At 40.6% G+C, this 27130-nt stretch overlaps 1 protein-coding gene across 5 annotated transcripts; it reads left to right on the forward strand.

The window, feature by feature from the left end:
* Nucleotides 1–1381: 1381 nt before the first annotated feature.
* mocs3 (molybdenum cofactor synthesis 3) lies at nucleotides 1382–26751 on the forward strand. 5 transcript variants are annotated; one of them, XM_061895554.1, is made up of 14 exons: nucleotides 1382–1597; nucleotides 2442–2549; nucleotides 4267–4402; nucleotides 4480–4572; nucleotides 11893–12013; nucleotides 15143–15217; nucleotides 15336–15453; nucleotides 15527–15635; nucleotides 15749–15811; nucleotides 19319–19482; nucleotides 19574–19621; nucleotides 20109–20205; nucleotides 20274–20381; nucleotides 26539–26751. In XM_061895554.1, exons 1-14 carry the CDS (start codon nucleotides 1505–1507, stop codon nucleotides 26694–26696), a joined length of 1491 nt encoding a protein of 496 aa, XP_061751538.1. In that variant the 5' UTR covers nucleotides 1382–1504; the 3' UTR covers nucleotides 26697–26751. The 5 variants fall into 5 exon arrangements, with proteins under 5 accessions (XP_061751538.1, XP_061751540.1, XP_061751539.1 ...); XM_061895556.1 differs by having other exon boundaries at nucleotides 15755–15811; XM_061895555.1 differs by having other exon boundaries at nucleotides 4270–4402.
* Nucleotides 26752–27130: the final 379 nt, after the last annotated feature.

Below are 27130 nucleotides of genomic sequence, written 5' to 3' on the forward strand. Positions count from 1 at the left end.
CATTTTCCTGATTAAGATTAATTTTAGAATTTTGATGACATGTTTTAAATAGGTTAAAATTCAATCTGCACTTTGTTAGAATACATAACAAATTGGACCAAGCTATATATCTAACAAAGACAAATCATTGTTTCTTCTAGATTTTCCAGAACAAAAATTTTAAAAGAAATTTAAAAGACTTTGAAATAAGATTTAAATGTGATTCTACAGATTTACTATATTTGCGAGAATATTTTTTTTTATTTTAATCATAATAAGTTTGAAGAAATATTTCACAAATATTCTTTGTCGAAAAAACAGAAGCTAAAATGAATAATTAAATTAAAATGTATTTATTATTCTTTACAATAAAAAAAAAATACTTGAACATTGATTTAAATTGTCAGGAAAGAAGAGGAAGAAATTTAAAAGGTAAAAAGGTATATGTGTTTAAAAATCCTAAAATCATTTTTAAGGTCGTATTTTTTTCTCTAAAATTGTCTTTCTGAAAGTTATATAAAGCAAAGTAAAAAAAAAACGAATTTGTTGGGTTTCTTCTTTCGTCACTCATCTTCAATGAATACTCCAGTTGTATATAAATGAAAGATGATGGTTTATTTTAAGGATGGTTCAGTACAATGCCTCACAGCACTCACTGGGAAACAAAACATCGGTGACTGTGGAAAATAGAACACAACTCAATCGCGTTTCTTTTTTGTGAGTATAACGTCATTTCCTGGCGCGCATTGAACCGGAAAAGATCACGTGACAATATCACGGGTGAGCCTGCACTTCCGTATATAACCTGTTGGAGGCGCAAAACAACAACCGCAAGTCTCTCTCTCTTGATACACAGAAACAGCATTAATAACAATGAGATCACATTTACTCAACAGAATTTATTTAAAAAAGTGAAGACCAAGTCATTTAGATATTGGGTGTCACCATGTAAAGCGCTTTGAGGCACTTGAGAAAAGCGCTATATAAATATAATTCACTTCACTTCACTTCACTTTAAAATATTTCCTTGGATTTTCAAATTCTATTTGAGTTTTGTCTCTCTTAGAATTTAAAATGTCGAGCAAAGCGAGACCAGCTTGCTCGTAAATAAATAAAATTGAAAAAATAGAGGCAGCTCACTGGTAAGTGCTGCTATTTGAGCTATTTTTAGAACAGGCCAGCGGGCTACTCATCTGGTCCTTACGGGCTACCAGGTGCCCGCGGGCACCGCGTTGGTGACCCCTGCTTTAGAGTAATTTCTATTTTGCTGTACTTCTGTGAACACACCTATGCACTACAACATGTATAAACGTGAAAGTGTGGAAGTTTGGAACACAGCCCAGGTTCGAATGCAAACAAACAAACAAACAAAAAAACGACAACCGACACGCCGTGTCACGTGGTTTCATTTCCACGTGATCAGACCGGAAGTGTGCTGTTCGACTTGTTCCTGTCGCGCTGCAACGTCTTAGTTAGCTGAACCCTTAAACTTGTATCTTTTGTAGTTCTTTGACTTTCAGCAGCAATGACGCAGGAAATATTCTCCTTGAGGGCACAGCTAAAAGAGAAAGAAAAAGAAATCGCAACTCTGAGGAATAAACTGGACGTACTCGAAAAGGTGGTGTATGTTATTGTTTTGTTGAATATTAAGGCAGCTTAATGTAAACGCTCTGTTATTATTGTCCTGTTCAACTCTATAATGTCATAATAGTACACATTCACTATCACTAATAGGTTTTCCTCCCGGTTGGCATATTGGCTATTGAGACAAATATTTGCAGAAACTAATAAATGACATCGTAACACTTTTTTTTTTATCCCAGGGGTATCAGGCCTCGAATTTCAACTTTTTAAAGGCCTACTAAAATTAGATTTTCTTATTTGAACGGGGATAGCAGGTCCATTCTATGTTTCATACTTGATCATTTCGCGATATTGCCAAATTGTTGCTGAAAGGATTTAGTGGAGAACATCAACGATAAAGTTCGCAACTTTTGGTCGCTAATAAAAAAGCCTTGCCTGTACCGGAAGTAGCAGACGATGTCTGCGTGACGTCACGGGTTGTGGTGCTCCTCACATCTGAACATTGTTTACAATCATGGCCACCATCAGCGAAAGGGATTCGGACCGAGAAAGCGACGATTTCCGCATTAATTTGAGCGAGGATGAAAGGAAAGTTGATGAGGAAAGTGAGAGTGAAAAACTAGAAAAAAAAAAAAAAGACAGGGCAGTGGGAGCGATTCAGATGTTATTTGACACATTTATTAGGATAATTCTGGAAAATCCCTTATCTGCTCATTGTGTTACTAGTGTTTTAGTGAGATTATTTAGTCGTACCTGAAAGTCGGAGGGGTGTGGCCACGGGTGTTGTGATCGCCAGTGTCTCTGAGGGAAGCCACGTTTCTTGGCGAAGCGAAGGCAGCTGGTCGGGCCAGGCTGAGCTTTTTTTCCCCCCTCCGCAGTGGAAGCATCCCATGTTCGCGGGCGGCCGGTCGGCGGAGGCAAGAGAGTCCGCAGCTGCCTCTTTGACAGGGGCACGAGGAACGACGCAATCTCCGCTCATGTCTACGGTAAGAGCCGACTTATTACCACAATTTTCTCACCGAAACCTGCCGGTTGACATGTGGTCGGGAACCATGTTCGCTTGACCGCTCTGATCCATAGTAGAACTTCACCTTCGGGAATGTAAACAAGGAAACACTGGCTGTGTTTGTGTTGCTAAAGGCAGCTGCAATATACTGCTTACCACCTACATCTTTCTTCTTTGACGTCTCCATTATTAATTGAAAAAATTGCAAAAGATTCAGCAACACAGACGTCCAGAATACTGTGTAATTATGCGATTAAAGCAGACCACTTATAGCTGGGATCGGGCTGCAACAAAATGTCCGCTACAATCCGTGACGTCACGCGCACGCGTCATCATACCGCAACGTTTTCAACAGGATACGCCGCGCGAAATTTGAAATTGCAATTTAGTAAACTAAAAAGGCCGTATTGGCATGTGTTGCAATGTTAATATTTCATCATTGATACATAAACTATCAGACTGCGTGGTCGGTAGTAGTGGGTTTCAGTAGGCCTTTAAGGTCAAGGCAAGTGTTGCCTTAAAGAAGGGCTCATATTTTAGGGCGCCAAGGCAAATATTTTCTTTCGAGGCAATATATATATATCCATTTTCCATCCATCCATTTCTACCGCTTATTCCCTTTGGGGTCGCGGGGGGCGCTCGTGCCCATCTCAGCTACAATCGGGTGGAAGGCGACGTACACCCTGGACAAGTCCCCACCTCATTGCAGGCCCAACACAGATAGACAGACAACATTCACACTCAGATTCACACACTAAGGACCATTTTAGTGTTGCCAATCAACCTATCACCAGGTGCATGTCTTTGGAAGTGGGAGGAAGCCGGAGTACCCGGAGGGAACCCACGCAGTCACGGGGAGAACATGCAAACTCCACACAGAATGATCCAGATCCCATGATTGAACCAAGGACTATCCAGGACCTTGGTATTGTGAGGCAGACACATTAACCCCTCTTCCACTGTGGTGCTCATATATATATATATATATATAATAGATAAAAGAACAGTGTTCATGTATGAGATCTAGGGCTGCCAATTATGGCCGAAGTAATAATTAACATTATTGTTAACAATATTGAAATCATGATTACTGATTGGGGCTTCACGGTGGAAGAGGGGTTAGTGCGTCTGCCTCACTATACGAAGGTCCTGAGTAGTCCTGGATTCAATCCCGGGCTCGGGATCTTTCTGTGTGGAGTTTGCATGTTCTCCCCGTGAATGCGTGGGTTCCCTCCGGGTACTCCGGCTTCCTCCCACTTCCAAAGACATGCACTTGGGGATAGGGTGTCAGCGGCGACGGCGATGACCAAGAAGAACGCGGAGTTGGAATATAATTACAACACTTTATGTACATATTTATATACATATTTATATAATATTTACATATTTATATAATATGTAGTAACTACAAGCTCCATTCACAGACAGAGTCCCATTGCTTTTATGAGCGGTCGAGCGAGTCAAAAGCCGATAAAAAAAAAAATATATATATATTTTTTAATTAATTTTTTTAAATTTTAATTTGTTGCGGCCGTAATTCTTTCGTGGCGGGCCGCCACAAATAAAGGAATGTGTGGGAAATCCTGCCATGAGGTACATGCTACATAACATGTATTATAGCTATGATAATTTTTCATGACAAACTTATTTTAATTTATTAAATTAATATACATATTCATTTATACTTTTCGTTCTAGAAGAATGGCTGCTTAGATCCAGGGCTACATGATGAAGTAACATCTCTTCCTCCACTTAAAGCCAAAGCAGCTCTTCCCAACGAAGACATAATGCGTTATAGTAGACAGCTCCTCCTGCCTGAGCTAGGAGTACAAGGTAAGAATTCTTCTGCTACACTGTACACTCTCGGATGTACTGTGTGACACAGCACAGTGAATTGTGATTCTTTATAGGGCAACTGAACCTATCCAAGACCTCGGTGCTGGTTGTTGGGTGTGGAGGACTTGGCTGTCCTCTGGCTCAGTATTTAGCAGCAGCAGGTATAGGTAGGTAACTCAATCGCGTAACTTTTAACACTTTCATTACTCCCAAAGCAGTATGGTAATGAAATGCATTATTATACTCCGTATTAAACACAAGAAAAAGATCAACGTTTGTTGTGAAAAATATTGATGCTTATCCGACTAAGAGTTGCAAGTAGTGAGCAAATGCCTCTCAGCATAACCAAATAACTAATAGGCCCTTTTCCACCACATGAACTTCCCCACTGTTCCCCCTGTGTTTCCAGCAAAAACTACCTAGGTAGATTTAGTTCTTATAGGAACCTTTCGGAGTTCAGATGGGACTTTTCCAAGCTACCAGGAACCTTTTTGGTTGCGGGCTGTGCTGTCGAATGCTATTTGGTTGGACGCAGTTCAGGAACTTTTGTGGGGCATCTTTGTACAAACAGGACTTTGGTCGCAACTTGAGAGGCTCTCTCTTTATTTTTTTTTTTAAAACTGCCTCAAGTGAGTCGCATCTTTACTCATTAAGCTGAGAAAAAACAGCACAACACACCTTCACAATTATGGCGTGGTGTGCTGCATCCGGTCTGACTGGGCTAACAAAATAAAGGTATCTTACATAAGTGTAATATACTTAAAGCACTTATAGGTGGGTTGCAATCATGTGACGTTTAGGCACATCCGGGCACTTCAAGGTTTCAGTTCATGGTCTAAGCCCCATTAGGCTACCGTTTTTAACTTTGATCAGTGCAGATTCAGGCTTATTTTGAAAGGTTTGGAGGCAAATATAAAAGCGATAATAAAAAAAAATATTTCAAATGGGATTGAGTGGATTTTTACACTCTTAAGAAAAATATATTTTATTTGAAATATTTAAACCATTTATCATCACTAAGAGGTTACTGCTTCTTTACTTCACTTAACACTTATTGTATTTACAGAAGAAAAAATTTAAGGTACATCATGTCTTTACATCTGAGGGGTCCACAAATTTGGCATTATTCCGTGAAAGACAAAGTTGGACTTATTTTATTTGCCCATCGGTAAGTAACGTATTTGATTGACATAAAGAGGGCCGTGCTGCTGTGATCGTGACGCTAATGAGAAAAAATATGTTTCTTTGAAGTTGATTTCCTGCTACAAATATTAGTCTCATCTACTCTTCATGTCTGCAGTTGTTTCTATGATGTGAAGTATATTTTGTCTCAATATTTAGCTGTATATATGCTTGTTCAGTATGAAGCTTCTCTAGCCATATAAAGATATAGTATATGCTGTTGAGCCTACAAGATGTTTATTCAGCTCGTTTATACTATTATAGATAATTTGTTGACACTAACAAACATCACCAATGACGCTATAATGTGGTCAGCATCTATGTTGAATAAACTCACATCCGTTTTTCTTCTTCGAGTCTTAGTTGACATGATGGTCAAGCAGCTTCAGCGTAGCAGTATAAAAAAGAGAGCGTGAGTGTAGGGTTTGGGCAGACATTGCCGTATTGCTGTTCTGTTTTAGGGTGTTCCAATCGTCAAATAGAGAGATAGGAAAGCATTCATAGAGTCCTGAAAGAAGTCCTTCATAAAGGTAATAAAGTTAGGGAAAAAAATGAAAGTACTTAGAACAGGTGTGTCAAACTCAAATACAGAGTGGGCCAAAATTTAAAACCGAACAAAGCAGCGGGCCGAGGTTGAACAAATTAACCTTTTAATAGGGACTCAAACAAGTTTTGCATTGAATCTTGAACAAGCAAGGCTTACAGTATATACATTTATAGTGACATGCAAAATCGAGTTTCAAATAATAATAATAATTAAAAAATATCAATGACATATCAAATAAAATTTAAATAAAAATGGAATGCCTCTTTTCGACGGCGGGGTTGAGGTGGACGGGTTTTGGTGATAGCGGGGGGTGTATATTGTAGCGTCCCGGAAGAGTTAGTGCTGCAAGGGTTTGTGGGTATTTGTTCTGTTGTGTTTATGTTGTGTTACAGTGCGGGTGTTCTCCCAAAATGTGTCATTCTTGTTTGGTGTGGGTTCACAGTGTGGCGCATATTTGTAACAGTGTTAAAGTTGTTTATACGGCCACCCTCAGTGTGACCTGTATGGCTGTTGACCAAGTATGCCTTGCATTCCCTTGTGTGTGTGTATAAGTCGCATATATTATGTGACTGGGTCAGCACGCTATTTATATGAAAGAAAAGCGGACGTGGCGACAGGTTGTAGAGAACGCCAAAGGCAGTGCCTTTAAGGCCCACCCCCAATATTGTTGCCCGGGATGAAATTCGGGAGGGACACTTAACTTCGGGAGTTTCCTGGGAAAATCGGGAGGGTTGGCAAGTAAGAGTATTAGCGGTGAATGCGGTGTTACAACAGCTGGCCAGCTCTAATGTTAATTTGATATTGCCTCAAGGGCCAAGTGAAATTACACGGCGGGCCAAATTTGGCCCGTGGGCCAGAGTTTGACACCCATGACTTAAAAGGAAATGTTTCTTAAAAATGTCACTTTCCTCATCCTGTGGTATACAATCAGACCATGCTTGTGTCTGTAGCGATCACTTTGTTAATGTTTAATCATTTGATTTGTTTGAGAAACTTTCTGTGATTCAATCGAGTTTACTATACTACTACTACTACAACTCTGCTATATTAGTAGTGTTTGAGAGCAGAACTAAATGTAAAAAAAGGACATTATATCACATTGATGTTTGTTCTTTTGTGGTTGTTATACCTAAATATAACTATGAAGACCTGGTTGAGCAAATAAACTTAAGTCATGTCGTGGTAATAAATATTGTGATTGTTGGTCCAATCTACTGTACTTTCATTATCGATTTTCATAACAGAAACTAAAAGTTTAGTTGTTGTTATGCAAGAAATCTAAGCCCTGTTTGGACATCTCCGTTTGTGTGAAGTGTGCATGTTCTCCCATGCGCGTGGGGTTTTCTCTGGGTACTGCGGTTTCCTCCCACATTCCAAAAATATGCATGTTAGGTTAACTGGAGACTAGGGTTGTCCCAATACCAATAAATTGGTACCGGTACCAAAATGTATATCGAAAATAACATTTTGGCCTTATTTTAACAGATAATCTTACAATATGATAAACATATGTTTCCTATTGCAGTCAAAGAGAAATTTTAGAAGGTTAAAAGTTAAATTAAAGGGCATTAAACACATTGTTTTTGTTGTTGCACTCAAAGAACAATTTTCCATAATGAAATATTAGATTAGAATATAGTAAAAAGGCTTTATTAACATTATATTAAATTTATTATGATTTATGGTTGCAAATCCTGGTTTTGTGCTTTAAGGAAAATACAATAATTACTAAGTACTAAAAACAAATCTGTGCTTTAAGAAAAATACAATAATTACTAAGTACTAAACACAAAACTATGACTAAATGTCCACAGATAAACCATTTAGCTGGTAAGACACACATTTGTCAAAGATAAAACCAAATTGTAGCAATTTGTTACCAAATTCAGTCATTTTACTTGCACTTGTTGATGTTAGATGGACGGTCCTAACTCCGTCAATATTTGTGTGGCGAGTAAAGAGAGGGAGAGGTAGCGCATGAACGTGTCCACTTGTGTCCTGCAAAACTAATAAAGCTACCAGAATGTCAAAAATTGGTGGCCTCAAATTCTGAATGGAAAGCGGAGCTTAGTAGACTCATTGTAAAGGATTACCCTCGACGAAAACATCGAGCCTGAAGGGAACGTCTGCCCTGTGGTTCTTGAAGACAGTCTGCACTGGTGCCAAACAGCTGGACAGGTGTAACGACGACATTATTACCTGTCACTATTTATAACTCCAGATCTGAAGGTTCATTATTTAAATGTTTACCTAAGTCTGAAGCAAATGTGGTAATAATGATCGCCACAATTTGCGAGGCGTGTTTTAAAGCAACACTTGAGGCACGGCACTTCCTTGTTTAAAGTGTCACCTTTACCGTTAGTTTTGAAGCCCATATACCTCCATATTGCGCTTCAAGCACGCTCTTTTCTTAACCAGTAGAATTGTCGTTTTTTGCCATTCTTCCACTCCAAGATGTTATTGCTTGTATGCACTTTGTGTGGGCATTTTGACACACTGAACATCATGCACCTCGGCTCTGTAGTCATCACCGCAGATGAAAGAACGGTACCTGTACTTTTCAAAAGCAGTATAGTACCGATTTCAATCAATTGTTATCGTGGTTCTTAATAGTACCGGTATACCGTACAATCCTACTGCAGACTGTAAATTGTCTAAAGGTATAAATGTGAGTGTGAAGGATTGTTTATCTATGTATGTGCCCTGTGATTGGCTCTGCTAATTTTGGTTAGTCTGTGAATAGGCTGGTCCGTTGTATGCTAGCATTAAGTTAGCGGCATTACAGCCAACTTTCATTCTGCATTACTGTATTGGTTTTTTCAGTTTATTCCAAACTTTATTATTAATTTAACTTGATTCATACATGTATGCGCACTTCAAAGTACTTCCTTAATGTGCTTTGTTTTACAGTGACTTCATTGTGGAAAATGTCAAAAATCACCTCAAGTTGTTATTTTCATCTCTAATTCAAAAGACTGTTATACGTATATGTGTTATGTATATTTGGCAAAGTAAATTCCTACATTCTACCCCAAATATTGAAAAATATAGAATAACAATATAGTACAAGAAAACTTGTTATTTTTAATAACACAGATTTGTTTTTAAATATACATAACTATCTGTGTTGGCACTGCGATGAGGTGGCGACTTGTCCAGGGTGTATCCCGCTTTCCGCCTGAGCGCAGCTGGGATAGGCTCCAGTGACCCCGAAAGGGAAAAGCGGTAGCAAATGAATAAATGGATAACACAGATGTTTTTTGGCATACTGTATATACAAACCCCGTTTCCATATGAGTTGGGAAATTGTGTTAGATGTAAATATAAATGGAATACAATGATTCGCAAATAATTTTCAACCCATATTTAGTTGAATATGCTACAAAAACAACATATTTGATGTTCAAACTGATTAACAATTTTTTTTTTGCAGATAATCATTAACTTTAGAATTTGATGCCAGCAACACATGACAAAGAAGTTGGGAAAGGTGGCAATAAATACTGATAAAGTTGAGGAATGCTCATCAAACACTTATATGGAACATCCCACAGGTGTGCAGGCTAATTGGGAACAGTCGGGTGCCATGATTGGGTATAAAAATAGCTTCCATGAAATGCTAAGTAATTCACAAACAAGGATGGGGTGAGGGTCACCACTTTGTAAGCAATTTGTCGAACAGTTTTAGAACAACATTTCTCAAAGAGCTACTGCAAGGAATTCAGGGATTTTACCATCTACAGTCTGTAAAATCATCAAAAAGTTCAGAGAATCTGGAGAAATCACTGCACGTAAGCGATGATATTACAGAATTTTGATCCCTCAGGCGGTACAGCATCAAAAACCGACATCAGTGTGTAAAGGATATCACCACATGGGCTCAGGAACACCTCATAAAACCACGGTCAGTAACTACAGTTGGTCGCTACATCTGTAAGTGCAAGTTAAAACTCTACTATGCAAAGCGAAAGCCATTTATCAACAATATCCTGAAACGTCGCCGACTTGGCTGAGCCCGAGCTCACCTAAGATGGACTGATGCAAAGTGGAAAGGGGTTCTGTGGTCTGACAAGTCCACATTTTAAATTATATTTGGAAACAGAGGACGTGGTGTCCTCCAGAACAAAGAGGAAAATAACCATTCGGATAGTTATAGGCGCAAAGTTGAAAAGCCAGCGTCTGTGATGGTATGGGGGTGTATTAGTGCCCAAGGCATAGGTAACTTACAGATCTGTGAAGGCACTAATAATGCTGAAATGTCCATACAGGTTTTGGAGCAACATATGTTGTCATCCAAGCAACGTTATCATGGACGCCACTGCTTATTTCAGCAAGACAAGTGTTACAACAGTGTGGCTTCGTAAAAAAAGAGTGCGGGTACTAGACTGGCCCGACGGCAGTCCAGACCTGTCTCCCATCGAAAATGTGTGGCGCATTATGAAGCGTAAAATACTTTAGCGGAGACCCCGGACTGTTGAACGACTGAAGCTCTACATAAAACAAGAATGGGAAAGAATTTCCATTTTCAAAGCTTCAACAATTAGTTTCCTCAGTTCCTAAATGTTTATTGAGTGTTGTTAAAAGAAATGGTGATGTAACACAGTGGTGAACATGCCCTTTCCCAACTACTTTGGCACGTCTTGCAGCCATGAAATTCTAAATTAATTAATATTTGCAAAAAATAATAAAGTTTATGAGTTTGGACATCAAATATCTTGTCTTTGTAGTGCATTCATTTGAATATGCGTTGAAAAGGATTTGCAAATCATTGTATTCCGTTTATATTTACATCTAACACAATTCCCCAACTCATATGGAAACGGGGTTTGTAAAACAATTGTTAAGCTTTTTAATAAAAATATATGCCATAAATGTCACATGGACCATTCCCCTGGCCTCGCCCCCACCGCTACATATATAAAGGCAATCTGTGGGGAAATTCCAATTATTCTGATATTCCGACCTTATAACTGCTGTCAGTGATAGTTTTCTTTACATTTGAGTTACTTAACAAATTGTAACAACAAGTTAGTCTTTAGAACCGCTCTTGAGTATATATATGTATATATATATATATATATATATATATATATATATATATATATATATATATATATATATAAAATAATTACCTTTTTGGGGATTTTTAAATGTGCTGTTATGCATAAAATCCCAGACAAAATATTAAAGCACATGATTGATGTGTGGAGTTTGTATGTTTTCCCCTTGAATGCGTGGGTTCCCTCCTGGTACTCCGGCTTCCTCCCACCTCCAAATACATGCACCTGGGGATAGGTTGATTGGCAACACTAAATTGGCCCTAGTGTGTGAATGTGAGTGTGAATATTGTCCGTCTATCTGTGTTGGTCCTGCGATGAGGTGGCGACTTGTCCAGGGTGTACCCCGCCTACTGCCCGAATGCAGCTGAGATAGGCTCCAGCGCCCCCCGCAACCCCGAAAAGAACAAGTGGTAGAAAACGGATGGATGATTGATACTTGATTAAGAGGTACATTTTTTGTTATTGTCATGCATTCTTAAACATAAAATAAATGTGGTTCTAAATAGTTAAACTCCATTTGAATTTTTTCATCATCAACATTTTTATATAAAACAAGTTTTTGATGGACAATTGTAATGGCAGGTAGTCTACTTGTTGTAGTATTTTTAAATTTCATCTTATTAAAGTCGTTTGGAAGTGAATAGGTTTTTGTCTATTAATTGTTGAAATTTGGCACTCATTTTAATTATCGTCACCAGGGCGCCTGGGCCTGCTGGACTATGATGAGGTGGAGCTCAGCAACCTGCATAGACAAGTGCTGCATGGGGAGGAGAACCAGGGTCAAGCTAAAGCTCTGTCTGCTGCCAATGCAGTTAGAAGGTGACATCCGCACCCCTCACAGTCACATAACACAGTCACACCTATGTGCGGGTCAAAAAAGTATTCATCATCATCAAACTAGTGTCAAAAATGTGCTGAAAATTTTTATTTCCCCCTTGGGGAATAATAAATCATGTCTGATTCTGATTCTGATTTTATTAGTAGTAAACATCCCTTAATTAGGTATATTGATATGTTTTTGTGACAGTAATGGTTACTTTTCAATGTATGCTGGCGCTTTTTAGTCTCACCACAAGTGTGTATTTGACTCCAGCCTATGTAAATGTTGTGAAAACATGTGATTTCAAACACAACTTCTTTTGCTGCCTCTTGGACCCACTTGTGTAGTTAGTATGCACACATAATAGCCACATGAGGGGGCCATTTTACCACTAGGAAACAAACTGGAACATTCTAAAGTCAAACGCAACAACCGTTCTGGACACTGGGATTTGTAATTGATTACCCCCCAAAAAAAATATTTACAATTTCTACTAAGCATTAGATCAAGGCTGAAACTGCCACCGTCGTAAAAGCTTTATTGATAGTACAGTATTGTGTAACATGGAAGTGGAGAGGAATTGTTACTGCCAGGTACTTGACAGGACCGCCTTACACCTGAATGCAGTTTAGATAGGATCCACCCCACACCCGTGATCTTGAAAGGGACAAGCAATAGAAAATAGATGGATGGATTATTACTGTCATTTTAACCATATTGCAAAATGAAGACACAAGTACTGAATTCTGGTAAATATGGGATTTATGGCTCTCTGAAAAGAGCTGTTCTTTTCCAAGAGCCGTTCAAAAGACTGTCTTATATTTCTTTTTCAGAATTTTTTCAGAAGTTACTTTCCTATGTTTTTATCATTTAAATAATCATTGCTAGCAGTTATTAAATTTGGATCTGAATGATTTGAAATTTCACCAATTTATCCTCTATTCGTGCGAAATATTCGAAAATATTAGTAATAAATTTAATCTGGGTTGTTTTCATTGTTCATCTTCTATAAAGTTGTACTTTATCCCCATGCTTTGAATTTTCGCGCACCTACAAACGTTTGTGGCACAATAAATACTGCAGAATAGAGGTGTGGTACATACACTCATGCACATAATCACATTTCATCAAACATATAATAACGTTGTTGCCCTAGGAGAAACTGGGAAACACATGGCATACTGACAAAGCTTAACCCATTGTTTCTATAACAATCTACAAGATTAATATAGGTGGCCTCTCTCTCTTCCTCCCCATCTTTCGGTATTCCTTTTTTTTTTTCTCTATTTATCATTATGTATATGTATTGTTGCATTTGAACAACTGTATTGTTGATAATAGAGGTAAATTATTGGTATTGTTCATTATCAATAGTGCTTTTTCTATTGGTATTTGTATTGCTCCAGTTGTAGTGTAAAAATGCTCCTTGTTATTTCTATATTATTATTTATTTCACTAACTGCTTCTTTGCTATCACTTTTACCATCATTTGTACATATCGTATGTGCTGGTGTTGTTCTATTGTTGTTTTTGTGTTTGTTGTTATTGTTGTGTTTGCTGTTGTTTTTGTCTCTCTGTCTAATTACCCTCTTATCCCCACAATTCCCCCCTCTTTCTCTTTCTATCCCCTCCTGCTCTGGCCTGGCTGTACCAAATGATAATAAATACATTTCAGTAAATACATTTCATGAAGTCAAATTCAAATAAGGCAACAAGAGAGGCATCGTACACTTCTCTTTTGTAAAGTAATTCTGAACAGCCGATAGGGGCATCCACGTCAACTATATAATTTGCCTGAGAAGCTTGACAGGACAAAAAAAAAAAAGAGTAAAGGTGGGGTAAATAGTCGATTTTTAGATTGGATCGCAATTCGGACACGGACGATTATAGAATAGATTAGTTAATGTCAATAATCAATTAACAATTTATTTATTGTGAAAAAAGTAATAGAAACAGTTCTAAAATTGCAGCAAGCCACCTCACTGAGAAACCTGAGCAGCTCCTTTACTTATGGTCCAGTTTTGCGCACACTTTCATTATTTGAATAAACGTGGGAATTAATTTAACTGTGTTTTATACCAAATTAATTGTTTTTTTTAAGTTGCAAGTGATAAATGTTTATTTAGTGACACAAAAATAAATATAAAATCGCATCAATATACATAAATTAAAGATGAATCAATAATCGATTTTTAATCGACTCATTGCTCCTGAATCGTAATCGAATCGTGAGGTTCCCACCTCTGCTGCCCAGGCTACACATACTGTATCTCTATGCAAATCAACTTAACTATAACATTTCCCACAAACGCATTTTAACAATACAGGTAAAATTGCACAGGCATTTGAACTATAAATGCAAAATACTGCCTACGTAATACATCTACAAATGCTGTGTGTACATCTATATTTTGAACCAAAAAAGTGCATCCGAATGTTGCTATGCTCATTTTGTTGTGTTTTTTTCAGCCGATCTGACTCCAGTTTAGTCAGGTGGTGCGCATATGACAGTAAGTTGGCAATTTGATTTAAATAAGCTCCCAAACAAAGGGCTTGCAACTGCGAATCGTCTCTGGTTGTTAACTTGAAGAAGCCATTTAAAAGACTGAGCTTGTTCGTAACCGTCACATCTCTAAATTTTAGCGTTCATTTTTGTTCTATGGTCAAAGTGGCAACCAAATTTGCATAATTGCAAATAACGCATTTTCAAAAAGTGAACAAACTTCCCTCTGTCTCTGTTTCTTTGGCATTTTTTTTATATGCCACAAACAAAACTGAGCTGCCTCTGGGTGTTTAGATGGGGGAGGGCCCGAAAGAGGCATGTGAGCTTTCATGTCATTTTCCAAACGTGTCTTTGCTAGCTTTGCTGCTGGGCGCTGTTTTGTAAAAGATTATCTAAAGGGGTCATATTATTCGCTAAGTTGGCAACACTGATCCCCCTGCTCCTTCCTATTTTATGGCAGACCAGGTGTGTTGTATTGTGTTTACGAGCAAGGGGGAACAAGTACCGCCAACTCTATTAACGAATGTGTTGACATCACAAGTGGTATTTTTCTTTCTGCTGTGCAAACTTGGGTAATTCAAATAAGTAAACGTTGTTTCTCTACTTTTTGAATGTAACCTCACAGGTTAAACTCAAGTGTGGAGTGTGTCCCTTACCACTTCCAGCTTTCGTCTGAGAACGCCTTGCAGCTCATTCAACAGTATCCTCAGCCTACATCCCTTTTTCACGATATTTCATTCTGGTTTAAAGTCACTGAATCATTTTTCCATTTGATATAGAAATGTTCTGCTTATGTACTTTAACTTCACCCACTCCATATATGACATTGTGGCTGATTGTTCAGACAATGTCCCCACTCGTTACCTTGTCAATGATGCCTGTGTGCTCAGTGGTAAACCTCTAGTATCAGCAAGTGCCCTGAGAATGGAGGGACAGGTAAGATATCAGGCAGGTCAGTTTGCTTTAGCAGTTACCTACTAACCTTTTTGGGCTGATGGTGTTTTCGCAGTTGACCATTTACAACTATGATGGAGGTCCCTGCTACAGATGCTTGTATCCAGTGCCTCCGCCCCCGGAGACAGTGACCAACTGTTCTGACGGAGGCGTGCTAGGCGTCGGTAAGTCAAGCTTCTTTTCCAGAAGCCATTACCTGTGTACAGACATGTTTTTCTCTACCCTCTCCACTCTGTTAAATGGTGTTTATTGGTAAAAGATTGTGCTAATCTGTAAGTTCCAGGCATAATGGGTTGCTTTCAAGCACTGGAGGTCCTCAAGGTAGCATCTGGACAAGGCTGTATCCAAACTCAACTCTGGCAAAACATACTGTTGTTGCCACTCCACATGTATTACTGGTTTTCTTTGTCATTTCTTATTGGAGAGTGCTAATGGCTGTTTAACAATACCAACACAGTTTTTAAACTAGTTAGTTTTTACAGTTGTATGAGCAAAAAAACAAAACAATAGTTCACAATATTTAAAGTAAAACAAAAACTACTATCTACTACTGGGCCGCACGGTGGTACAGGGGTTGGTGCAGGGGTTGGTGCATGTGTCTCACAATGCGAAGGTCTTAAGTAGTCCTGAGTTCAATCCCCGGCTCGGGATCTTTCCTTGTGGAGTTTGCATGTTCTCGTCGTGATTGCGTGGGTTCCCTCCGGGTACTCCGGCTTCCTCCCACTTCCAAAGACATGCACCTGGGGATAGGTTGATTGGCAACACTAAATTGTCCCTCGTGTGAATGTGAGTGTGAATGTTGTCTGTCTGTGTTGGCCCTGTGATGAGGTGGCGACTTGTCCAGGGTGTAAACCGCCTTCCGCTCGAATGCAGCCCCCGCAACCTCAAAAAGGACAAGCGGTAGAAAAAGAATGGATGGATGGATACTATCTACTACTTTTTTTTATTATTTGGGTTTTACCCTCTTACTCCACCTGTGTTAAGGGACTTATTCCTTGAGTATGTAAACATTAACAAACACAATCAAGAACATATTTTGGCAAAATACAAATATCCACCTAATCACTCTAGTATCGATCTAATGCTAATACTACCCTTGGTGTTGACATCACCAATTTAAGAATCAATCCCCACTCCTCTACATGTCCTATACCGACTTTGACAATGCTGATACACCAACAGTTATATTATCCTCTGTATAGACTCTTATTAATCTGTGTTAATTTCCTGTTAATACCTGGGGATAAGTTGATTGGCAACACTAAATTGGCCCTAGTGTGTGAATGTGAGTGTGAATGTTGTCTATCTGTGTTGGCCCTGCGATGAGATAGCGATTTGTCCGGGGTGTATCCCGCCTTCCACCCGAATGCAGCTGAGATAGGCTCCAGCACCCCCCGCGACCCCAAAAAGGACAAGCGGTAGAAAATTGATGGATGGATGGATGGATTCGATTACTTTCTGCTGTAATGTGGTTCAATCTAAATTTCTTAAACTAGTAAGCATCTTAGTGTTATTTCAAGCTAGTTTAGCAGTTAGCCTATTTATTTGCATGTTTTCTCCTGGCTTGCTCTTGTTGTGTAACATGTTTTGTCTCATCCTCCAGTAATAATACTTGACAATGATACTTAAAGGGGGAACTGCACTTTTTTGGAATTTTGCCTATCACTCACAATCCTTATGTAAGACAAGAACACATATGTTTTTCTTTTTTTTATGCATTCTAAATAGTAAATAAATGCGATCAAAAGTACCGATACGCTTACAATGGAGTTTAAGGGAGTCTCTATTCTGCCTGTAAAAGCGCTTTAAACATCCAAACACCTTCATTAAAGTGTTATATACACCCTGTGTTTGTATACAAAGTAGCAACAGGCACATTTATAATCAAATGTAATATTTATGTATTTTGATCAGTTTAAACATACGTTTTAAAGGCCTACTGAAACACACTACTACCGACAGTCTAATTATGAAAATATTAACATTGCAACACATGCCAATACGGCCTTTTTAGTTTACTAAATTGCAATTTCAAAATTTGCGCGAAGTATCCTGTTAAAAACATCACGGTATGATGACGCTTATGATGACGTGTTTGCGTGATGTCACGGATTGTCGCGGACATTTTGTTCCAGCCCGATCCAAGCTATAAGTCGTCTGCTTTAATCGCATAATTACACAGTATTCTAGACATCTGTGTTGCTGAATCTTTTGCAATTTTTTCAATTAATAATGGAGACGTCAAAGAAGAAAGATGCAGGAAGGAAGCGGTGTATTGTGGCTTCCTTTAGCAACACAAACACAGCCGGTGTTTCCTTGTTTACATTCCCGAAGGTGAAGCTTTACTATGGAACAGAGCGGTCAAGTGAACATAGTTCTCTACCACATGTCAACCGACTGGTTTCGGTGAGAAAATTGTGGTAATAAGTCGATTCTTACCGTAGACATGAGTGGAGCTTGCGTCGTTCCTTGTGCAACCTGTCAAAGAGGCAGCTGCGGACTCTTTTGCCTCCTCCGACCGGCCGCCCCCAAACGTGGGATGCTTCCACCGTGGAGGAGGGAGAAAAAAAGCTCAGCCCGGCCCGACCAGTTGCCTTCACATCGCCTCCCCTCGTCGAGAAACGTGGCTTCCCTCAGAGACACTGGTGGTCACCACACCCGTGGCCACACCCCTCCAACTTTCAGTTACGACTATATAATCTCACTAAAACACTAGTAACACAATAAGCAGATAAGGGATTTTCCAGAATTATCCTAGTAAATGTGTCTAATAACAGCTGAATCGCTCCCACTTCCCTTTCTTTTATTTATTTATTTTTTTTCCTAGTCCTTCACTCTCACTATCCTCATCCACGAATCCGTCATCCTCACTCAAATTAATGGGGGAATTGTCGCTTTCTCGGTCCGAATCGTTCTCGCTGCTGGTGGCCATGATTGTAAACAATGTGAGGATGTGAGGAGCTCCACAACCCGTGACGTCACGCGCACATCGTCTGCTACTTCCGGTACAGGCAAGGCTTTTTTATTAGCGACCAAAAGTTGAGAACTTTATCGTCGATGTTCTCTACTAAATCCTTTCAGCAAAAATATGGCAATATCACGAAACGATCAAGTGTGACACATAGAATGGACCTGCTATCCCTGTTTGAATAAGAAAATCTCATTTCAGTAGGCCTTTAAATAAACACATCTTTTTCTTCAACATTACTGCTTATTTCTCACTGCAGACTTAATGAGAGCCAACAACCATATTAAAACATCCCTTACTGTGCAATGTTTGCTGTCATTAGGATAGCAATTCATAAAATATTTTTATATTTCCGTTTAAGTGAAGAATGACTCATAATCTTTGCGCAGAAAAAGAGAGTGGAACCAAGTGTCTTTTTGTGTCATTCTCACCATTTCCGGGCCTAAATTGTCTGTCAAAGTGTACCGACTTGTTGTAATACGTCTTCGTTCTTCTAATATCCAGGTGAAAGGCATGATTTATAATCTACAGTAACCTTCCGCAAGCAAGGAAGAAAGTATGATGTCAATATTGGAATGCACACTTGTGATCACGGCACCGTGGGCAAAATAAAGGACCTCCAATTGACTTTGTTGTAAGTGGACTTTTATTTACGTTTATTTACAAGTTACACTGTATTAAAAAAAATACATTCGTAATGTCTTTCATAATGGTTGTGAACGATAGGCAAAGTAAAAAAAAAAGTGTGGTTCCCCTATTAGATACTAGGCCTTAGGGTAGCGTCTCCACACATAATTAGCCGTTAGCCGCTTGTCAGCGGGGTGCCTAAAAATGAATAGTGTTAGCCAATGTTTGTCACAACTTAACCAAACATGGCAGCTTCATGTGGCCAGCAACTGGTAATCTTTGACGCTCAAAGTGCCAGATTCAGATCCATCCGGTTGCGTCCTAAGCAGTCGGGTTGTGCAGTGTGTGGTGAGAAGCCCAGTGTAACGCAGCTAGTGGACTACGAGGCCTTCTGCGGGTCAGCTGCAACAGATAAGGTTGGTTTTGATGTTATGGATCACAAAATGACTCATGCTTTTATGTGACATGATTGTCTATTTATTATAGAACATTTTATGTTGATTTCAGTGTCGCAGACTGAACCTCCTGTCCAGAGATCAGAGGATCTCAGTGCAGGTGAGGAACCTTTGTCCACTGCATGCTGCCCTGTTTGAGTGCTACGTACTGTAGTTGTCTCAAGATGTGAACACACATATCAGCACTCACCTAGCCCTAAAATGTGCTTTTTGATTTTGCACATTAAAATAATAATGCTGTGTTTGGCAAAAGTAGTATAGCAAGAAGGTTGCGTGTGCGTATGATCCCACAATCTGCACTATTAAATAACCATCAGGCGCAAAGATGGAGATCACGTTGAATTTGGTTTGCGTTTGGAGCGCCAATTAGTAGCAGTTTTGTTTCCTGTTATTTCAGGAAAAGCAGTTAATATAACTATAATACGAGTACAAATCAAATCATATCTTTACTTCAATCAAGTTTGCTGTAAGTCATTTACATTTCCGTGTTTAACTGAGAGATATAAATCAGTTTTCCTAAAATAAGAGCACTTCCTTCTCAATGATTATTATGTTGTGCATTAGGATATGTTTCTCTGTAATTCCAGGATTACAAATCCATTGTGGACAAAGCAGAGCCTCATCTCTTGTTGGATGTGCGCCCTCTTGTGGAGGTGGAGATTTGCCATTTACCCAGCTCGCTGAGTATCCTTTGCGAGTCATACGAAACCCCCATTTTTTGTTGTTGTTATTCCCCCTAACATTGTTGACAGACATTCCGCTTGCAAGTTTAGAAGAGAGGAAAAGTGAACATATCCAGTTACTTCAAGAGCACATATGCCGATTGAAACAGCATAAGGCCGGTGACTACTGGCCTCCAGGTAACATGACAGAACTGCCACTTGGGTCGGCGTATGTTGTCGAAAATGAGGCAGTGCGTATAAACACTTGTGCATATTCACAGTCTGCTGTGTGCTTTCCAATTGCCAGGCTTGGTGGCTTATTTTGGCTGCTATTAGCAGATTGTAATGGGGTTGCCAGGTGACCCCTTTTTCCAAAACAAGTGTGGCCAACCTGAGCAGCTGGCCTGCTTTGGAGGAATGAATATTAAAATCGTTATCTTGGGCCTGTTTTATTCGCCCATCATGTTTCTTAAGCAATGAGTTAAATCGAGGTATATGTAATTTTTAACTATAATCGAAAAGGCAGTTTATAGAAGCCAATTAAAAAGTTTTCCTATGTTTCGATATAAGAGAGTGATCAATGCAACATTGAACATTCTTTCTGCACTTACTTTATTGTGGGATAGTTATAGCTGTATTAAACATCCATACTTGACCTGATGCTTAAAGGGGAACTTCACTTTTTAAAAATGTTTTACCTATCGTTATCAGTCATGAGACAAGAACATACCTTTTTTCTTTTTTAAAGTTGATAAAAGCTTTGAAGATGCGGCTAATGGTAGTCATCGTTGTAGCCTTCAAAGCCCTCTAAAACAAGTTTAAAACCCTCCATCAAGGTTTTCCATACACACTGCAAGTTTATATGAAATTTAGTAACAGACATGTTCATAACTATGTAATATGTTCAATATTTACTGTATTTTGGTCGTGTTCAGCGTTGCCGGAACTGATTTCCTCATCGCATTGATTTCCATCTCCATAGCAGCGCACTTCCGACTTCCGCCAACAAATGTTTTCCTACTTCCGGAAACAAACACAAGTGTTTTTTAATCATGGCAGACTTGGTTAAAGACAACGAAAATGACTATTCTCAGACAAATGAGGATTTACGTTATCTTTTTTAAGCTGAATATGCGGGGATGAACTACTGCTTCTAGAAGCGAGCACGATGAAAGGGTGAAACGGAACATCCGGAAGTCGAGAGAGTGAGGTCGGTTGGTGTGACTTTGACGCTGTAAATGTGGATCTTGGAACCAAGCTATTTTGACATAAATGGAATGCTTACTCCAAATAAACCGAAAAAACGGCCCCGATCAGCTGGACCAAACGCACAACTGTCCATTGAGTGAATTACTATAAAATTGATCATGATACTTGTAGCACGTCATGCGTATCATTACGACTACAGTACATATGCTGTCAAGGTAACTGTGTACAAACAAAATATAAATCGTGGGCTATTACGTTACAAATAGTGATACGTTTTCCCCTTAGTACAAATTGGTGTCGTATCTCAGTGTTGTGCATTTCACACGCGTTTTGTGTTCTCGTAGAAGCTAGCTTATCTCTTGCCGTAGTTAGCTTTTACGGCTAATACCAAAGCACGCCGATGTGTTACTATGCTAGAAAAGCAGTTCCTCAGTGTTCGCTCTTACAATAACAATGTCGCTACGGATTGGTTATTATACATCTTACGGATTGTCCATCCATCCAGCCATCCATTTTCTACAGTTTGTACCTCTCTGGGTCGTGGGGGCCGAACCCTATCTCAGCTGCATTTGGGCGAAAGTTGGGTTACACCCTGGTAAATGAAGTATTGTCTGCAGTTTTTGAATGCAAGTGATTTCGTGGTAGAATTGACGACTCCCATTAGTTGCATTGCTAGCCACCCTAGAATGTGCCGATTTTGTTAAACTGCAAAATAAAAACCTTTTGTCTTCCATAAGAATTGTGAACGATGGGCATATTCCCAAAAAAGTGCAGTTCCCCTTTAAGCTATTCAGTCTAATAGATAAAAAGTTTCATAAATCAGTTTCAGAATCAACTTTATTGGCCAATTTTGTTCAATGTAAGAAATAAAGAAAATAACAAATAAAGAGCAAAAGATGCAATTACTATGATACAACAATTACAGGGGGCTAAGTAAGCTCTGCTTCTTCCTTGTTAAATTGTACGAGTGTAACTCGATGTTCCCTAGTCTAAATCATTAAAAATGTCACTCACAAACAAACACACCATACCTTACTGTGTAAAAGAAGTTCTCAAGCTTTTTTCACCAAGTACCACCTCAGAAAAAACTTGTCTCTCCAAGTACCACATTAACAAACAACATTACAATACAATAACGTAGTAAGACTAAATATTAATATAAAAACAAGGCAGAGGTTGTATTGGAAGAGTATATTTATTGTTTTTTGCCCCTGTGACATTACGCACAGTTTGAATAGTAACACTGTTTAATATAGAAAGATAAAAAAATACTTTAATCAAGTGATTCTTTGGTGTCATTCTTTGGTGTTACCACTAGATGGAGCCCGCGTACCACTAGTGGTACATGTACCACAGTTTGAGAACCATCCATCCATCTTCTTCCGCTTATTTGAGGTCGGGTCGCGGGGGCAGCAGCCTAAGCAGAGAAGCCCAGACTTCCCTCTCCCCAGCCACTTCGTCCAGCTCTTCCCGGGGAATCCCGATGCATTCCTAGGCCAGCCGAGAGACATAGTCTTCCCAACGTGTCCTGGGTCTTCAGACGTGCCCGAAACACCTCCCTAGGGAGGCGTTCGGGTGGCATTCTGACCAGATGTCCGAACCACCTCATCTGGCTCCTCTCAATGTGGAGGAGCAGCGGCTTTACTTTGAGCTCGTCCTGGATGGCAGAGTTTCTCACCCTATCTCTAAGGGAGAGCCCCGCGACCCGGCGGAGGAAACTCATTTCCGCCGCTTGTACCCGTGATCTTGTCCTTTCGGTCATAACCCAAAGCTCATGACCATAGGTGAGGATGGGAAGGTAGAACAACCGGTAAATTGGGATCTTTGCCTTCCGGCTCAGCTCTTTCTACACCACAATGGATCGATACAGCGTCCACATTACTAAAGACACCGCGCCGATCCGCCTGTCGATCTCACGATCCACTCTTCCTCCACTTGTGAACGAGACTCTGAGGTACCTGAACTCTCCCACTTGGGGCAGGGTCCCTCCCCAACCCGGAGATGGCACTTCACCCTATTCCGGACGAGAACCATGGACTCGGACTTGGAGGTGCTGATTTTCTTCCCAGTCGCTTCACACTCTGCTGCGAACCGATCCAGTGAGATCTGAAGATCCTGGCCAGATGAAGCCATCAGGACCAAATCATCTGCAAAAAGCAGAGCTAACCCTTCACCCACCAAACCGGATCCCTTCAACGCCTTGACTGCGCCTATAGATTCTGTCCATAAAAGTTATGAACAGAATTGGTGACAAAGGGCAGCCTTGGCGGAGTCCAACCCTCACTGGAATTGTGTCTGACTTACTACTGGCAATGCGGACCAAGCTCTGACACTGATCTTACAGGGAGCGGACCGCCACAATCAATTTAGTGTTGCTAATCAACCTATCCCCAGTCTGATACCCCATACTCTCTGAGCACTTCTCACACCACTGAGGAGCTTTTTAACTACCTCAGCAACCTCAGCCCCAGAAATAGGAGAGCCCACCACAGATTCCCCAGGCACCGCTTCCTCACAGGAAGACGTGTTGGTGGGATTGAGGAGGTCTTCGAAGTTTTCCCTCCACCGATACACAACATCCGCAGTCAAAGTCAGCAGAACACTATCCGCACCATACACTGTGTTGACAGTGCACTGCTTCCCCTTCCTGTGGCGGCGGATGGTGGTCCAGAATCGTTTCGAAGACGTCCGGAAGTCGTCTTCCATGGCTTCTTCGAACCCCTCCCATGTCCGAGTTTTTGCCTCCGCGACCGCTGAAGCCGCACACCGCTTTGCTTGTCGGTACCTGTCCGCTGCCTCCGGAGTCCCACGAGCCAAAAGAATCTGATAGGACTCTTTGTTCAGCGTGACGACATCCCTCACCGCCGGTGTCCACCAACAGGTTCTAAGATTACCGCCACGACAGGCACCAACTACCTTGCGGCCACAGCTCCAATCAGCCGCCTTGACAATTGTGGTGGGGAACATGGTCCACTCGGACTCAATGTCCAGCACCTCCCTCGTGACATGATCAAAGTTCTTCCGGAGGTGGGAATTGAAACGCTCTTTGATAGGAGACTCTGCTAGACGTTCCCAGCAGACCCACACAATGAGTTTGGGTCTGCCAGGTCTATTCGGCTTCTAACCCCACCATCGCAGCCAACTCACCACCAGGTGGTGATCGGTAGAAAGCTCTGCCCCTCTCTTCACCCGAGTGTCCAAAACATGAGGCTGCAAATCCGATGACACAACTACAAAGTCGATCATGGAACTGCGGCGTAGGGTATTCTGGTGCCAAGTGCACATATGGACACCCTTATGTTTGAACATGGTGTTCGTTATGGACAATCTGACGAGCACAAAAGTCCAACAACTAAACGCCACTTGGGTTCGGATCCGGGCGGCCATTTTTCCCAATCACGCCTCTCCAGGTTTCACTGTCGTTGCCAACATTAGCGTTGAAGTCCCCCAGTAGGACAAGTGAATCACCCGGGGGAGCACTTTCCAGTACTCCCTCGAGTGTATCCAAAAAGGGTGGGTACTCTGAACTGCTGTTTGGTGCGTAAGCACAAACAACAGTCAGGACCCGTCCCTCCCACCCGAAGGCGAAGGGAAGCTACCCTCTCGTTCACTGGGTTGAACTCCAACGTGCAGGTTTTGAGCCGGGGGAAACAAGAATTGCCACACCAGCTCGTCGCCTCTCACTGCTGGCAACGCCAGAGTGGAAAGAGTCCAGCCCCTCTCGAGAGAAGTGGTTCCAGAGCCCTTGCTGTGCATCGAAGTGAGTCCGACAATATCTAGCCGGAATTTCTCCACCTCGCGCACTAGCTCAGGCTCCTTTCCCCCCCAGTGAGGTGACGTTCCACGTCCCAAGAGCTAGCTTATGTAGCCGAGGATCGGACCGCCAAGTGCCCTGCATTCGGCTTCCGCCCAGCTCACATTGCACCCAACCTCTATGGCCCCTGCCATGGGTGGTGAGCCCATTGGAGGGGGGACGCACGTTGCGTCTTCGGGCTGTGCCCGGTCGGGCCCCATGGGAACAGACCACAAGCCACTTGCCATCGTGCTCCACCTCCGGGCCTGGCTCTAGGGGGGGGGGGCCCGTTGACCCGCGTCCGGGCGAGGGAAATCTGGGTCCTTTATTTATTTTCTTCATAGAGGTCTTTGAGCTGCTCTTTGTCTGATCCCTCACCTAGGACCTGTTAGTCTTGGGAGACCCTTCCATGCCCCGGACAACATAGCTCCTATGATCATTGGGACACGCAAACTCCTCAACCACTATAAGGTGGCAGCTCAGAGAGGAGAGTTTGAGAATCACTCCTGTATAATAAAACATATCTCCTAAAAACATGCTACGAAAAGACATACTGTTCTTAATTGGTCAGAATAGGTTTCAGTCATTTGATTTTTGGTTCATGAATGCGGAATTTAAAAGTAAAAATGTATTTTAATTTAATTTTGAAATACAGTTGGAAAAACAAAGTATTTTTCTTTTTCAATTTTGTTGAGCAATAATTAGGTTTACAATCGGTTCGATTTTAAATTTATATTTCATATAACAAAAATGTAATTCACAAGATGGCAGCAATGGGGAGAAAAGGACTCGTAAAAACACATTTCAGTTATGTAAGTGAGCATTGACCTGTGATTAATCAAGTGTAATAAATCAGATTTTATTTTTTTAATGATCATTTGAGAGCATTGATATTAGCATCTGTGATCCATGATCTTTCTGAACACCGCCCTTTTTCCCCTAATGGCCAGTCTGTGCTTTCGTTGTAACTATCAACTTCCGGGTCCAGTGCTGAAATATGAAAAATCATCTGTTCATGGTCCTTTTTTCCAAATATAAAATGAAAATCACTTCGTTTTGTAGAATTTGTTATTGCTTTTTCACCCCAAAAAAGCTAAATACTTTGTTTCTCAATTTACTTTTTTCTCCTAAATAAAATTCAAATAAACCAAATGATTTTTGTTTTTCAATTCTGATTCTTAAAATAAAAATTAAATGACCGAAAAACACACCCACTTTTATTTTAATATGTTGCGTGTCTAGCTCTTTTTCTCCCCTTACATTTACTGTATGCCCTTCCATATACTGTGTCTATATAACGTACACAGGAATGTAATTCAAACAAGAGAAAAACATCTCTCTGGTTTCTTCCAGTTTATGTGATTTGTAAGCTGGGCAACGACTCTCAGAAGGCGGTGCAGGTTCTAGAGAAGATGAGTGGATCAGAAGTGGACAATATCTCAGCGAAAGACATCTGCGGAGGCCTGATGGCCTGGGCCCAGAGGGTAGACCTCACATTCCCACAATATTAATGTTTTTATTGTTTATTTTAAATAAACATGGTCATTTTTTACCTCTACATATCAATATGGTGTTGTCTCATCTTTCACGTATTCATTGCTGATGACATCAACAGTAAAATAGTTATTCACATTCCATCCATCCATCCATTTTTCTACTGCTTATTCCCTTTTGGGGTCGCTGGTGCCTATCTCAGCTACAATCGGGCGGAAGGCAGAGTACACCCTGGACAAGTTGCCACCTCATCGCAGGGCCAACACAGATAGACAGACAACATTCACACTCAGATTCACACACCAGGGCCAATTTAGTGTTGCTAATCAACCTATCCCCAGGTGCATGTCTTTGGAAGTGGGAACCCACGCATTCACGGGGAGAACATGCAAACTACACACAGAAAGATCCCGAGCTGCAGGACCTTCGTATTATGAGGCAGACGCACTAA

Source organism: Nerophis ophidion, linkage group LG03 (genome assembly GCF_033978795.1).
Source record: "Nerophis ophidion isolate RoL-2023_Sa linkage group LG03, RoL_Noph_v1.0, whole genome shotgun sequence".
Taxonomy (NCBI): domain Eukaryota; kingdom Metazoa; phylum Chordata; class Actinopteri; order Syngnathiformes; family Syngnathidae; genus Nerophis; species Nerophis ophidion.